We start from the raw sequence: 17,666 nt of genomic DNA, 5'->3' as shown, positions 1-17,666 counted from the left end.
TTTTTTGGTTGTTCTGTTCAGCTAGCCAACATAAAATACATCATTAGTTTTTCCTTCTAATCATTTTATAGTTTTATTCTTATACTTCAGTCTTTGATTCATTTGGAGTTTATTTGGTCTGTAGTGTAATTTAGGGATCTGCCTTCATTCTTTTTTTAGGGGTTTTATTTATTTATTTGACACACAGAGATTACAAGTGGGTAGAGTGGTGGGGCAGGGAGCAAGGTGCCTGCCCAGCAGAGAGCCTGATGTATGGTACAATCCCAGAACCTTGGGATCATGACCTGAGTGGAAGCCACAGGCTTAACCCACTGAGCCACCCAGGCACCCCTGCTTTCCTTCTTTTGCATATCTAGTTTTCTTTTGCATAACTAGATTTTGAATATCTAGTTAAGCTAAACTATTTGCTGAAAACATTATTCTTTCCTGTTGGATGGTGTTGGCGTCCTTGCAGAAATTCAGTTGACCATATAAGGGATGGTACATTTTGTGCTCTCCAGTTCATTCCATTTCTCTATGTCCCTGGCTTGATGCCGTTACCATAGTTTTGATTACATAGCTTTATAATAATTTTAAAATCAGGACATTTGGGACATACAAATTTTTCTTTTCAAGAATTTTTTTTTTATTTGATTAAAGATCCCTTGATATTCCATATGAAACTTGTAGTTGATTTTTCTATGTCTGCAAAAATTGTCATTGGAGTTTTTATAGGGGTAGTATAAAATGTATATTGTTTCATATATTATCGACATCTGAACGATATTGAGTCTCTTGATCTGATATCTTTCTGTACACACAGACACACATACACACACAATAATTTGCTTTTGTGTATATGGAATCTGGCAAGTGCAAAATCTGCATAATATAAGTCCCATTTTGAATCTAAACACCAGAAACTTCAGTTAACCAGAAAGAGATGATGTTCTAGTTCAGGTTCATACACAGGAGACTAGTATAAAATCAGGGAAGGGTTAATGTGTCAGAGGGCAAGTCATCAGACAAGAAGAGCTAATGGTTCAGTCTGAAGGCTCTCAGGCAGGAGAATTCCCTCTTACTCAGGGGAGGTTAGGCTTTTGTAATTTTCAGGCCTCCATTTCATTAGATGAGGACCCGACATCAGTGAGAACAATCTACTTTATTCATTCTAAAAGTTCAAAAGTTAATATCATCCTGAAAAATCTCATAGTCATAACCCAAAACAACAGTGAAAGCAATATCTGAGCACCCTATGGTCTAGATAACTTCACACATAAAATTAATTGTTAAAAGCCCATTGATTATCCATTTAGTACCTATACACATCTCTGTAAATCATACTTAACCTCCAATAAACACTACCAATGTTTATAATACCACCTAACATCACATAACAATCCTGTATACAAAAAAAAAAAAAATACACTAAAACCTCCACAAGAAGAAAAGGTAAATTTTGGGGGTGATTTTGACTTTCTACTTGATATTTAGTTAGTTAAAATCTATGATGGAAAATAAAATACTAAAATATAGGACTGAATATCAATATATCTTCAGTTTCATGATAAGGTAATAAGAAAGAGAAGAAAACAAAGACTTTTTCTTCATATATATATTCAGAAACAGAATTATTCATAATATAAGGAGTAAATACAATAATTACAGTCTTCATTTTTGTAACAGTCACTTGGTTTATTTATATTTACTTCCTTCCATTACCCATTCTGTATTCAATGTGCCCTCAGCAAGTACCAAACCTGGTTGTGGTTCTTTAGCTTCTGGAGTGACACAAACCTTCATTACTGAAGGGTCTGGGAAATTAGTAGTTCTCCCTAGATTAGGTTACTATAGTTTTTATTGACCTTATCACAGAACATGATGACTAAGTATCTACAGGAACTCCAGTATTCTACCTAAGCTCTTCGTTAACTCTATTGTGGAGTAGTAGTCCAATTTCTCATTGGTTGTCAGGATCATTCACCCCAACCAGTCCAGAAACCTTCTTTGCCTATTGATTTAAAGGCATAAGCTACCCAAAGTGGTCAGGCAGCAGTCTTAACACTCTTTTCAATAGAATCTTGTTGTGTATCATGTGGGAAGCATTTCTCCCTTTGGAATGAACACCTCAAAGGAAGAGGAGCATAAGCAAATGGGAATAGGAAGCAAAATGTTTGCTAGTGAGTCACTAAGAGTAAAAATGTGTGGTGTTTCTACCATTCCTGTTTTTTGATTATAGGACCTGGCCATGGGAGGAAGAGCAACATGAAATTGATGCTGATTCAGAACATATATGGCCTTCCAGAGAACTGAGGACTCTTGCTCCAACCCTGGAAGGCATTGCTACATAGATCATACTAGAACTAATTCTGTAAAATGTCATTCTCCTATTTTATCAGGTCAATTCCTTCAAGACAGTGAAAAATATGATAAGACCAATGAATTCCATGAGCATGGGCCCATTGTAGCAGTTTATTTACTATGAATTGAGATTGTTGATTAAAAGTAATGTGTGAAATGCTATGATTTTGGATTAAAAATTCTCTAAGTCCATGGATAGTAGTTTATTAACAACATTGCATGCAGGGAATATAAATTCCTATCCGAAGGAAGTGTCTATTTCAGAAGGAATGAAACACTGCCCTTCCATGATGGAAACAGTCCATGGAATCCACCAGAACCCAAGCTGTTCATGATAAGGAATGTTGCCATATCGGGGACTTCAGGTTGTATCTGCTGAGTTGGCCCTTGGCAGTGGTCATGCCCATGGTAGCTTTAGTGGGTGGAAGTCTATGCTGTTGGGATCATGTATAATCTCCATCTCTGCCTCTGAGATCACTTTGTTCGTGACCCCAGTGGTTAATGCCAGGAATGCATGGGAAATAGGCTGACTGGTTTGCACCAACTGGGTCATTCCTTGCACTTGATTCTTATAATCCTCCTCTGCTGATCAGGCCTTGGTGAGCATTCACAATGGACATAAATATGTTTTGTGTTTTTTTCATTCAGAAAGGTATGGAAATATGACTCTTCCTCAAATTTTCTTTTTAACAGTTTCCCATTAATGTTTGTTTCTTTGATTGTTTTTTTTTTCCCAAGTCCCTAATTATTCAGCAAAATCTTAGTCCAAAAACCTATGAATTAGTATACTTTCTACATCCAGCTATTTCACATTCAAAGAAAGTGAACACTGGGTGCATTGTTTCACATTTTATTCATTGAGAGACGCCCCCTTCACCATGGACCTTCAGGGGTTTTTCCATAATGAGAATGTGGTGTTGTATCTTTTCACTTTTGAGGTGTACCTACATATCACTGCTGAATTTTCTATATATGAGGCCCAAATACTTTCTTCTGTCACTTGATCATAGTGAAATCCCAATAAGGCCTTTGGTGTAGGCTGGGAGAGAGAAAGCATGGTAGCAAAAGTGGGGAGTGTGAACATTTGGGCACTTCTTTGCATAACATTTTCTTCAGTTTCTGCATGGGACAGATCACCTATAATGTATCCCCTCCTTTTGTGGGGAGAGTGATGTAAATCAAGACCCCAAGTGGGTGACTAAGACTATGGATATTATTGAGCCCTATGTACATAATGTTTTTTCTTATACATCCATCCCTGTGATAAGGATTAATTTAGAAAATAGACAAGCTAACAGATAACAATAATAATAACATAAAAAAATCTCAACAATATATTTTAACAAAAGTGTCTGAATATTGTCTCTCTCTTTCAATATACCTGAGTGTATTGTACTCCCCCTTCCTCCTTTGATGAGTGAGATGATAAAATGGTGATCTGATGAGATGAAATGTGGTGAATGACACAGGCATTATGTTGTAGCATTAGACTACCACTGACCTTCTGACATAGTGTCAGAAGGAGGATCATCTGCTCCTGAACATCAGGTAACTGTAGCATGGGAAGCAAAACCACATATAAAAGGAGACTGTCTGTCCCATAATAGAGTGCTGCTTTGGATACCAACTCTATGGTTCTGCATCTGAAAACACAAAATTCATGAAGAACAGTTCAAATTTCACAGAAACTTTTAGCCCATAGTTAAGCCTTATTCTGTACTAAGGCTCGATATCAGGCCAAGAGCCAGTTCTCAAAAGCAATGTAATGATCTGTATAGGATGGCTGGAATTTGCTCCAAAATCCTGAAGGTCTGCACTGCAATCCATATATGGATGATGGCTAGACTCCAATAGCATCCTCTTCTTCCACTGACACTTCAAGAACCATTGATTTTGTGGAATTTTAGCCCTCACGTGGAATAGAAGCTTGCACCACAGTCTGGACCTGTGGCAGAGCCTTGTCTTTAGTCCAACTCAGACTAGCAGCTTTTTGAGTCACTTGAAAAATAAGCCAAAGTAAAACACCCAGAGAAAAAAGGCTGTTGTCTTCTCTGTCCAAAGAGTCCTTTTGGATATTTTATACCTTCTGATGCTGGAGGGGATAGATGGACCAAGATAAGCTTTACCTTCAAAGAGATATTTTTTTTCTGGTTTTATTTAAATTCAGTTTAGTTAAATGCACAGTATTATTCATTTTGGAATAGAATTTAGTGATTCATTAGTTGTTTCTAACACCCAGTGATCCTTACATCAAAAATCCTCCTTCATATCCAAATTAAATTACTCATTTAGCCACTCCCATCTCCTACAGCAACTCAGTTTGTTCTCTATAGTTAAGAGACTCCTATGGTTTGCCTCCCCCTCTGCTTTTAGCGTGTTTTAGTTTTTTTTTTTTTTTCAAAAGAAATATTTTGATATGCTTTATACCCCTGGCCCTGGATATTTCCCCGTGTTTCATTCCCTTGATTTTAATTGCACTTATTTTCCAATCTCTGACAAAAATGTCTTAGCAATAAATCTAGAGTTGATACGTCTTGATCATTAGATCCACTCAGCACACTGTACATACTGGTACAGTATGGTAAAATAAAAGGCAATCGAGGTGTCTATGAACTAAATTATGACATACTTCTGGAGAGGTGACACACTCCTGTGGTAGGGCATGGAAGACATATTACTGGCCTTGTAACCTGAAATCAAACTGCTTCTTTTTTTTTTTTTTTTTTAAGATTTTATTTATTTATTTGACAGAGAGAGATCACAGGTAGGCAGAGAGCCAGGCAGAGAGAGAGGAAAGGAAGCAGGCTCCCTGCTGAGCAGAGAAGCAGATGCTGTGCTTGATCCCAGGACCCTGAGATCATGACCTGAGCTGAAGGCAAAAGCTTAACCCACTGTGCCACCCAGGCACCCCAATCATACTGCTTCTGATGGTCCTTACAGACAGCGAGATAAGAAGCAGTTGCCAAATCAGGGACTGCATACCAGGTACCAGAAAATGTGTCATTTTGTTGAAGCAAGGAAACCACACCTGCTGTAGCTGTTGCAATTCTTTGAGTCTCAACCTGATTAAACATGTAAGTAACCACTGTCATTCCCTAAGATCCATCTCTCTCCTGCAATGCAAATAATGCATTCTGGAACTGGGGAAGTAACCATAGGATGAATTCATTGACCTGCCTAGAGCACAGATTAGGCCTGAGCTAAAGCTCCAATGACTCATTCCTCCATAAGCTCCTGTTCTGACTGGTGGATCATAGGGTTGTTTTGGATTTCCTAGAATCAGTTTCAGGTCAGTATGTCCAGAAGTGCCTGAAATACTGGATAATTTCTTTTCTCCAATGCAAAATTTGACTGAGAGAATACCTGAGGTCTCTCTTGGGGAAAGGTGAGTGGAGGATTAATATATAGAAATGTCTCAGGGTCTTTCCTCAGGGAATCAAATCTTCCCTTTATTTAACAAATTTGAATCCATAAACTGGTTCCAGACTGGGAATTAATGTGAAGCCATGAATCTCTGATTTTATGATTAAGTTAGACTTCTGTTTGCTTAACCTAGACCTTTTTTTGCTACCTGGGATAAGTAATATTGAGTAGGTTTCCTCTCTATTTTGCTTCTAAGAACACTGTCAAAAAGTACCCCAAGATGGTGAGTCTGCTTGTATTGATTATCTCATTGGTGTATTTCATCTTCTCTCCTTTATGGGAAGCATGTATACCTTCCCATTGAGGAGCTTGAGTACTTCAACGTGGCCACTATTATCTGGGATCAACTATCTCTCATTCCATGGTAATTTCCCAGTTTAATGATGCTAAAGGGCTGGTCTACAAAAAGCAGTGATCATAAATGTTTTCACGGGTGCTATGACTACTGTGCCAAATTTATTTATCACAGCCATGATAAAAGGTATGTCTTTTATTTTTTTTTTAATTTTTTATTTTTTATAAACATATATTTTTATCCCCAGGGGTACAGGTCTGTTTTAGACCCAACAAAGGGAGTTAAGGAGATATTAGATGAACAATCCATTCTTTATTTTATTTTATTATTATTTTTTATGCTTGCCTATTTATTTATTTATTTATTTATTTATTTATAGATTTTATTTTATTCTTTCAGTGTTCCAAGATTCATTGTTTAAGCACTCTCCCAGGGCTTCATGCAATATGTGCTCTCCATAATACCCACCACCAGGATCACCCATCCCCTCATCCCTCTCCCTTCCAAAACCCTCATTTTGTTTCTCAGAGTCCACAGTCTCTCATGTTTTATCTCCCTCAGATTTATCCCAATTCTCCTTCCTTTCCTTCTCCTAAAATCATACGTGTTATACCTTGTGCTCCACAAGTTTGCTTGATTCAATGAGGAAACCAAAGAAGAGCTTAAACAATTCACAGAAACCAAATGAGAATGAAGACACATCATTCCAAAACCTTTGGGATATGGCAAAGGCAGTCCTAAGGTGGAAATACATTGCCATCCACGCCTCACTCAAAAAAAAAAAAAAAAAAAATCCTATATACCCCAATTCTCTGTACACCTTAAAGAACTGGAAAATCAACAACACATTAAGCCAACCCCATGAACAAGAAGGGAAATAATTAAGATTAGAGCAGAGATCAAAGTTTCTAGAAAAACTAGAAATGCAGTAGAACACATCAATGAAACTAAAAGTTGGTTCTTTGAGAGAATTAATAAGATTGATAAATTGCTGGCCAACCTAATCCAAAAGAAAAGAGAGAGCACCCAAATTAATAAAATTATAAATGAAAGGGGAGAGATAATGACTCACACCAAGAAAATAGACACAATCATCGGAAGTTATTATCAACAGTTATATGCCAATAAGTTAAGCAACCTAGAAGAAACAGATGCATTCTTGGAAACCTATAAACTTCCAAGACCGAAACAGGAAGAAATTGACAACCTGAATAGGCCAATATCTAGTAACGAGATTGAAGCAGTGATCAAAAGCCTCCCTAAAAAATGAGTCCAGGACCTGATGGATTGCCTGAGGAATTCTACCAAACTTTCGAAGAAGAAATAATACCTAATCTCCTGAAGTTAAAAAAAAAGAAAAGAAAGAAACAGAAGGAAAACTTCCAGACTCTTTTTGATGTCAGCATTACCTCGATCCCCAAACGAGGCAAAGACCTCATCACAAAGAATTTGAGACCAATATCCCTGATGCATATAGATGCCAATACTTTCAACAAGATCCTAGTTAATAGGGTATTAGAATACATATTCTATATAGTATATTAGAATAATATAGTATATTAGAATAATATAGTATATTAGAAAGATTATCCACCATGGCCAGGTGGGATTTATCCCTGGGTGGCAAGGATGGTTCAACATTTGTAAATCAATCAATATGATAGAACAAATCAATAAGAAAAGAGAGAACTATGTGGTCCTCTCAATTGATGAAGAAAAACCATTTGACAAATCCAATCTAAATTCCAATGTTCCTATGCCTTTAAATCTTTCCCTTTCTATTAAACCAAGTCATGTCTGGTAACTCTAATTTGCTTAATATGAACCACCTTTTGACTCATATAACAGTCACCAAGCAAGAAAACTGTTAACTTTTCTTCAGTTCCCCAGCTACAAAATTAAAAGAAGAATCTCTGCTCCATGATTTGGCTTGATTGACTTTTATGTTTTTTTTTTTTTTCCATGAGAGTCTTATTTCTGTATTTATGTATTAGAAAATACATCATATTTTGGATTGCAGTGTGTTCCTCATAGTCACATCTGGAACCTCACCTTTAGGGGTCTGCTGGGACTCAGATCTAATTATAGGTCTAGGAACAAAGAGAGTAATGGGAGTGGATCCTGAGGAGAATCACCCCTTCTTTTAGGGCAACTTTCTCTGGGGGACCCTTTAGAGTTTCCTTAGACAGTGCAGAGTTAAGCCTTCAGCCTAAGAAGGAGAAGCCACTTCAATGGGCAAAGAAGACTCATCTATGTTCCCTTATCCTCCCAGTATGCAAGGAAGAATACTCTTTATCCATGACTTCTTTTTTTTTTTTTTTTAAGATTTTATTTATTTATTTGAGAGAGAATGAGTGAGAGAGAGCATGAGAGAGGAGAAGGTCAGAGGGAGAAGCAGACTCCCCAAGAAGCTAGGAGCCCAATGCGGGACTCGATCCTGGAAGTCCAGGATCATGACCTGAGCCAAAGGCAGCCGCCCAACCAACTGAACCACTGAGGCGCCCCCATGACTTCTTTATTAAATCTTCATCCCATGCCAAATTCTTTTGTTTGTACTATGAAATATTTCTTAAAATCTTCTATATCTCTGTGTTAGATTGGTTTACCTAGGCATAGAGTCTCAGTTGGGGTTTTCTTACAAATGAATTTAAAGACAAGGGTTGAGGGAGGTTGACTACAGTTCCGGAAGAAGATTATGGTCCCAACAGGTCCTTGCCTTCAGCCTGTAGCCATAAAAAACAAAACAAAAAAAAAAAAACAGAGGAATATATTTTACTACAGGATCAGTTCCACCTTGAGGCAAAGAAGTGTCCACCGTGTTGTTCATTGGTGTCCAGTGTGTCCTGGAATGGTGGGAAAAGCATATAATTTTGTTCTGGAGCAAATCCACAGAGAAGGTTGGGTGCTGAGCTCAAGATGTTAAAAGCCCAGACACAGAGCAGCTGGATAATTACAGGACTGAAGGGGAATGAGCTACACACAGCACGCTAGACATTCTGCATCCCCTCCAGCATCACCATTCTTCAACCTTCACCCTTTCATACCCAAGTCATTTCAGGAACATCTTGATGTCACTGTTATTCCCTTCAATCCATTTCACACACTAATGACCCATACAGTTATGAAGTCTAACTCAAATCAAACTCAATCACTTGATGGTTCAAAAGCCACACTGCATTCATGAGGTTTCATGAATACTGATTTTCACACCTTGGCCTCTGTTAGGCATTTTCTCTTTTAAAAATGCTTCTACTCCAACTTTGTGTACCTATTCACACCCCTGACTTGATTTCTAGTTTCAAGTTCCGTTTTGTATGCCCTTTCATCTTGGAACATTTCCTGAATCCCTGGGTCTTTGCTGTGTGTCCCTCAAACATGCTTTCATAGAACCTCTGCTGCCACTACCTCACCATTTATCACACTGCACTGTCATTTTCTACTCCCCTCTGGGTGTCTCTCAGTGGATATGAAGGCAAGTGGTAAGGCAAGACCCAGTTTCCTCTCTACTTAACCTTCATAAGTGCAGCAGCTATCAATGTGTCTGATATATTCTTTGGGCTCAAGAAACTTCTGTTGGTTAATGAGTGAGGGACAGAAGGAATAAGTGGAATATATTTATGCTGCCATTGTCTTGTGTGTAGATGAAGCCACATAGTTTTAATAATACATTCTCATAATGAAATGTTACCAAAATTAAGCTTAAAATTGAAATTTCAAGAGAATTGACATAGAAATTGAAAGAGAAAAATAACACAGCTCCCAATCATATGATGAAATCTTTCTGAGAGCAGGAAAAGTATCCAAATAAACTATTTATTCTTTCATTGAGAATCCGTTTCAATTTGTTTCTCATCACACAATTTAAGCAGGAATTACAACAAACTGTGTTTTCTCAAAGAGAGAGAGGTAGCTTGAGGTCTCAAAGTCTGAAACTGATAAATAGGAAAAAATTCCTTTGACCCAGTAATTTTTTTTTTGTTATTCTTATTTTTTTTTCTTTTAATAATTTTTTATTTTTTATAAACATATATTTTTATCCCCAGGGGTACAGGTCTGTGAATCACCAGGTTTACACACTTCACAGCACTCACCAAAGCACATACCCTCCCCAATGTCCATAATCCCACCCCCTTCTTCCAAACCCCCTCCCCCCAGCAACCCTCAGTTTGTTTTGTGAGATTGAGTCACTTATGGTTTGTCTCCCTCCCAATCCCATCTTCTTTCATTTATTCTTCTCGTACCTACTTAAGCCTTCCTGATCAAAACTCTTCAAAGTGTAGGGAAAGAGGGCACATACCTCAATATCATCAAAGCCATCTATGAAAAACCCAACGCAAATATCATTCTCAATGGAGAAAAACTGAAAGCTTTTCCGCTAAGGTCAGGAACACGGCAGGGATGTCCATTATCACCACTGCTATTCAACATAGTACTAGAGGTCCTAGCCTCAGCAATCAGACAACAAAAGGAAATTAAAGGCATCCAAATTGGCAAAGAAGAAGTCAAATTATCACTCTTTGCAGATGATATGATACTATATGTGGAAAACCAAAGACTCCACTCCAAAACTGCTAGAACTTATACAGGAATTCAGTAAAGTGTCAGGATATAAAATCAATGCACAGAAATCAGTTGCATTTCTCTACACCAACAGCAAGACAGAAGAAAGGGAAATTAAGGAGTCAATCCCATTTACAATTGCACCCCAAACCATAAGATACCTAGGAATAAACCTAACCAAAGAGACACAGAATCTATACTCAGAAAACTATAAAGTACTCATGAAAGAAATTGATGAAGACACAAAGAAATGGAAAAATGTTCCATGCTCCTGGATTGGAAGAATAAATATTGTGAAAATGTCTATGCTACCTAAAGCAATCTACACATTTAATGCAATTCCTATCAAAGTACCATCCATCTTTTTCAAAGAAATGGAATAAATAATTCTAAAATTTATATGGAACCAGAAAAGACCTCGAATATCCAAAGGGATATTGAAAAAGAAAGCGAAAGTTGGTGGCATCACAATTCCGGACTTCAAGCTCTATTCCAAAGCTGTCATCATCAAGACAGCATGGTACTGGCACAAAAACAGACCCATAGATCAATGGAACAGAATAGAGAGCCCAGAAATAGACCCTCAACTCTATGGTCAACTAATCTTCGACAAAGCAGGAAAGAATGTCCAATGGAAAAAAGACAGCCTCTTCAATAAGTGGTGCTGGGAAAATTGGACAGCCACATGCAAAAAAATGAAATTGGACCATTTCCTTATACCACACACGAAAATAGACTCAAAATGGATGAAGGACCTCAATGTGCGAAAGGAATCCATCAAATTCCTTGAGGAGAACACAGGCAGCAACCTCTTCGACCTCAGCCGCAGCAACATCTTCCTAGGAACAACGCCAAAGGCAAGGGAAGCAAGGGCAAAAATGAACTATTGGGATTTCATCAAGATCAAAAGCTTTTGCACAGCAAAGGAAACAGTTAACAAAATCAAAAGACAACTGACAGAATGGGAGGAGATATTTGCAAACGACATATCAGATAAAGGACTAGTGTCCAGAATCTATAAAGAACTTAGCAAACTCAACACCCAAAGAACAAATAATCCAATCAAGAAATGGGCAGAGGACATGAACAGACATTTCTGCAAAGAAGACATCCAGATGGCCAACAGACACATGAAAAAGTGCTCCATATCACTCGGCATCAGGGAAATACAAATCAAAACCACAATGAGGTATCACCTCACACCAGTCAGAATGGCTAAAATCAACAAGTCAGGAAATGACAGATGCTGGCAAGGATGCGGAGAAAGGGGAACCCTCCTACACTGTTGGTGGGAATGCAAGCTGGTGCAACCTCTCTGGAAAACAGCATGGAGGTTCCTCAAAATGTTGAAAATAGAACTGCCCTATGACCCAGTAATTATTTTTCTTGAACATTTTATTGACTTTATTCATCTCCCTTTATACTTTTTTAAATTTATCTTTATTTATTTTCAGCATAACAGTATCATTATTTTTTCACCACACCCAGTGCTCCATGCAATCCGTGCCCTCTATAATACCCACCACCTGGTACCCCAACCTCCCACCCCCCGCCACTTCAAACCCCTCAGATTGTTTTTCAGAGTCCATAATCTCTCATGATTCACCTCCCCTTCCAATTTCCTCCAACTCCCTTCTTCTCTCTAATTCCCCTTGTCCTCCATGCTATTTGTTATGCTCCACAAATAAGTGAAACCATATGATAATTGACTCTCTCTCCTTGACTTATTTCACTCAGCATAATCTCTTTGAGTCCCATCCGTGTTGCTACAAAAGTTGGGTATTGGGACGCCTGGGTGGCTCAGTGGGTTAAAGCCTCTGCCTTCGGCTCAGGTCATGATCCCAGGGTCCTGGGATCGAGCCCCGCATAGGGCTCTCTGCTTGGCAGGGAGCGTGCTTCCTCCTCTCTCTCTGCCTGCCTCTCTGCCTACTTGTGATCTCTGTCTGTCAAATAAATAAATAAAATCTTAAAAAAAAAAAAAAAAAACAAAAGTTGGGTATTCATCCTTTCTGATGGAGGCATAATGCTCCATAGTGTATATGGACCACATTTCCCTTATCTATTCATCCGTTGAAGGGCATCTTGGTTCTTTCCACAGTTTGGCAACCATGCCCATTGCTGTTATAAACATTGGAGTACAGATAGCCCTTCTTTTAACGACATCTATATCTTTGGGGTAAATACCCAGGAGTGCAATGGCAGGGTCATAGGGAAGTTGTATTTTTAATTTCTTTAGGAATCTCCACACTGTTCTCCCAAGAGGCTGCACATCCCTTTATACTTTTTTAAAAGATTTTATTTATTTATTTGACACACAGAGTTCACAAGTAGGCAGAGTGGCAGGCAGAGAGAGAGGGAAGCAGGCTCCCCGCTAAGCAGAGAGCCCAGTGTGGGGCTCGATCCCAGGACCCTGAGATCGTGACTTTAGCTAAAGGCAGAGACTTAAATATTTGGCTGAACACCCCCTCCAGGTGTCCCAAGTTTGGATAAATGTATATAGTCACATACCATTAACAAATTCAAGATCTAGAATACTTTCATTCACCCAGAAATTTCTGTCATGCTCCTTTTTCAGTTAAATCCCTCCAATGCAACAATTGGCCTGATTTGTATCACTGTGTTGTACTGTTGTCTAGACTTTAACTTCATGTAAATCTAATCACAGCAGTTACTCATAATACATGGTATCTTTGTTCTAGAATTTAACATGTTGACATGTAAATCATTGGTCCACCACTTTTCCTTGCTGAAGATTATTCCATCTATCCTGTCAGATTCTGCCTTGCAAGTACAGTGTATTTGAATTTAATGTAATTGTTAAATGTTGGGGAATAGTTTGTCTTACTGTAGCTTACTTTTTTGTTCCTTTATACCTTATTTTAATTCTTTTATTTATTCTTTTGAGATAATTGAGTAGATGATTTTTTTTTTTCAGCAGTTTCAGGTTCACAGGAAAATTGAGCAGAAGCTATGGAGATTTCATTCATGTCTTCTGTGAAAACATAGGCAGAGAAGCAAAATAGTAATTTTTCCAAAGACATACAAATGTCCAGCAGGTACAACAAAGGGTGCTCAACAACACTCATCATCAGGAAAATGTAAATCAAAGTCAATGAGATACCACATTATATCTGTTGGAATGGCTATTATCAAAAAGACAAGAGATAAAAAGTGTTGGTGAGGATGTGGAGTAAAGGGATCCCATGTATACTACTGATGGGCATATAAATTGATATAGTCATTATGAAGAAGAGTATAGATGTTCCTCAAAAAATATATGTTTATAAAAAATAAAAAATTAAAAAAAAAAAAGAAAAAAAAAATTGACAGTAGAACTACCGTCCACCAATCCTGCTGTAAATATATACCCAATGGATCTGAAATCATGATTGTGAAGGGCTACCTACGTTCCAAGGTTCATGACATCATCATTCATAGTAGCCAAAGTATGGCCAAAACCTCATCCCTGACTAGTGAATCAATAGAGAAAATGTGAGATCTTTATTATTCAGACATTAAAAAGAGGAAATCTCTGTCATTTGTAATAACAAATTGGAACTGGATGGAGCTGGAGGACTTGAAATTAAGTGAAACAAGAAAGTCACAGAAATAGAGATACTGTATGATCTCACTTATATGAAGAAATGATATAGTTTAATTCACAGAAGCAGAGAGTAGAATGGCAGTTACCAGGGCCAGGGAATGGGAGAAATGGAGAGACATAGCCCCAAGTGTACAAGGTTGAAGTTACGTAGAATGAATAAGTTATGGAGATCTAATATATAGCATGGTCACTATAGTTAACCATACCATAATGTATACTTGGAATTACAAAGAGGATAGATCCAAGTTATATCTTACACACATACACACACACACACACACACACACACACACATACAATGGTAACTATATGGAGAAGATAGATTAGTTAATAATTAGAGTATGGTGATCTTTTCACATTATATGTATGTTAAAAAAATCTATTTGTACAACTGCATATATATACAACATTTTATGTCAACATGCCACCCATGGGACACTAGAGTAGTCACTAGCTTCATAATAACCCAAAAAACAAAAAGTAGTGAGAACATTGAAAACACGATATTTTAATTTTTTAAATGATCTTTAACAGGAGTAAACTATTGGCATTAATAGTTTTCCAGCTAATTAATGGGGAACAGCATTAAAAGTGAAATTGTATATTTCCATAGTTACTAAGGATGTGGGCCACTCAGATACACTGAAAGTAATTGATTTTATTTGTTATTTATTTTCAGGTCTTTATTTAGATTACAGTTAGTTAACACACAGGGTAATATGAGTTCCAGATGTACAGTTTAGAGATTCAACACTTACAGACCACACTAAGTGTTCATGACAACATGTGTATTCCTTATTCCCCATCACCTATTTAACCCATCTTTCTAGCCCCCTCCCTCTACTATCTGTTTGTTTTCCATAGTTAAAAATCCATTTCTTGATTTGCCCCCTCTCTTTGTTTTTCCCTGTACACATTTTTTAAATAATTAAAATTTAAATAAAAATTTTTAAAAAATTCCACATAAGTGAAATCATATGGTATTTATGTTTCACTGACTGACTTGTTTGCTTAACCTCATATTCTCTAACTCAGACATTGCCATTGAAAAGGGCAAGACCTCATTCTAATGAAAATGGAAATTTGGGCTGTGTCCATAGTTCTGCTATTGTAGATAATGCTGATACAAACATCAGGGGAGATGGATAACTTTGAATTAACATTTTTATACTCTCTGAAATCAATGAATTTTAAAAATTCATTGTATAGCTCAGGAGTACATATATTCAAATCATGTGTGTTAATCTGTTCTGTTCACTATGAGAACCACAATTCTCTTTTTAATGCCAATTTGTCAATCCACACTACCCTGAAAGCACAAACAGAGAAGCAAAGTGGCTTCCTGCTGCAGAAGCAGGTTTTCTCTAAATCCATTACTAGAGACATTCAAGTGTGTATTTCTGAATGCCTCTGGTAATTCTGTTTATTCCACTGATAAAACATAGCAGTAATGAAATAATGTGCTTTCTTCCCCCCTTCAGACTGGGTTCCACTTCTCTGTACTACAATCACAGAAAATATATTTTATCTATGTTGTATTTTAAATTCATATTTAATCTTCTCAATATTTTTACTTCTTTCTGACTTAGAGTTGGAGTATTCTCTTGTTGTAGTTCCTATCTTCCAATCAGTAAATTAGCTGAGTATTTCCAGGCTTTTGTAATACTACATTTAAAAGATCCTATCTATCATGTTTCAATTATCCTGATAGTCAAAGGTAACAGTAAGAGAAATTATTTATGAAATAAGTGACATGTAGTTTTCACAATCTTTTTGGCCTTTGGTTCACTCATGTGGAACTTATTAAGATAAACTAATGACATACTGAAAAAAATTTCTAAACACACAAAGTTAATTCCTTTGCTTTAAATGTGTTCAAGTGAAAGCAGGATACCTTACTTGAAATTTACTCTAGAGAGAATTACAAATCAGAGTCTACAGGCCATTCTTCATTTATGGATACTCACTGTTTGACCAGTTGCGATTGTATAAATATCTTTCTCCTTATCAAATCAGAGTGTAGACTGAAATGTGAGTATTTTATAATCAGCAATGTCAGAATTCAGTTCTCGTGAAAAGTAAGAACCAGGCTGATGATTTGAGGGAAGCTATTAGTTTGAGGGCAGAAATACAGAAAAAAGTAAGGACATAAGGTGCATTGTAATAGAGTGCTTGGTCAAATGAGGATACACACCATTTTATTTAATATCTGTACAGATTATGGAATAAAAAAAAAAAACAAAAACCTCAGTTCATCTCTTGCTTTCTGCGGTAGTTGTGATATACCATAGCTTTCTCATGGCATTTTTCACTTCTGCATTCCTCAGTGTGTAGATGAATGGGTTGAGAAATGGTGTCCCAATAGTATAAAATACAGCCACCATCTTGTCCATGGGGAAAGTGGTTGGGGGGCGTGTGTATATGAATATACATGGACCAAAGAATAAGATTACTACTATGATGTGAGAAGTGCAAGTAGAGAGAGCTTTTTTCCTCCCTTCTGTACTGTGGTTTCTCAGGGAATGCAAGATGACAATGTATGAGATCATCAGAATCACAAAACTACTTGAGCAAAGGGCTCCACTGTTAGACACCATCAGTAGGTTGATCATGTATTTGTCCATGCAAGCAAGTTTCAGCAAGGGTTGCAAATCACAGCAGTAATGATCAATTAAATTGGGTCCACAGAAAGGCATTCTCAAGGCCAAGATAATCTGGGTGATAGAATGGATAAAAGCCCCTATCCATGCAAGGATAATCAGGATGGTGCAGACCTGCTGTTTCATGATGGATGGGTAATGTAAGGGCTTACAGATTGCCACATAGCGATCAGCAGCCATGAGGATGAGCACAAAGATCTCCATGCCACCAAATAAATGTAGGGCAAAGACTTGAATCATGCACTCATTGTAAGTTATGACTTTTTTTGTGGAGAGTGAATCCACAAGTAGTCTGGGGGCTGTTGTAGTTGAGAAGCAGGAATCAGCAAGGGACAAATAAAATAGGAAATAATACATGGGGCTCTGAAGTGTGCGGCTGAACTTGATGGTCACAATGATAAGCAAATTCCCTATCATGGTCCCCACATAGAAAATGAAGAAGATTACAAATACCATCTTCTTTTTCGTAGGATCTTGGGTCAATCCTAACAGTATGAATTCAGTTATGCTGATATTTTGCCACATTTTTTCAGGCAAAGTGGAGAAAGCACTGGTTAAAAATAATCTGCAAAGAAAAAAATATTATAAAATGGATAATCCATTTGGGGGTCAATTCCATTTGCTTGATAATGGTGTGCCATTTATCAGTGGGTAATTCCTTACCTTCTGTATTGTTTTCTTCCGAATAAAGGGCAAGTCACAAAATTCCTTCACAATCTATTCACCTAATTGCTAATGGAAGTAGTGAAATATATCAATAATGAAACAGTACTTGATTCCTCAG

General features: G+C 37.3%; 1 protein-coding gene across 1 annotated transcript; it reads right to left on the bottom strand.

The window, feature by feature from the left end:
• Positions 1-16,474: 16,474 nt before the first annotated feature.
• On the bottom strand, positions 16,475-17,407 carry LOC132010429 (olfactory receptor 4C11-like). Its single transcript, XM_059388293.1, has one exon. It carries the CDS (start codon positions 17,405-17,407, stop codon positions 16,475-16,477), a length of 933 nt encoding a protein of 310 aa, XP_059244276.1.
• Between the last annotated feature and the right edge of the window lie 259 nt (positions 17,408-17,666).

Source organism: Mustela nigripes, chromosome 1 (assembly GCF_022355385.1).
Source record: "Mustela nigripes isolate SB6536 chromosome 1, MUSNIG.SB6536, whole genome shotgun sequence".
NCBI lineage: Eukaryota > Metazoa > Chordata > Mammalia > Carnivora > Mustelidae > Mustela > Mustela nigripes.
This window is presented reverse-complemented; position numbering and strand designations above follow the sequence as displayed.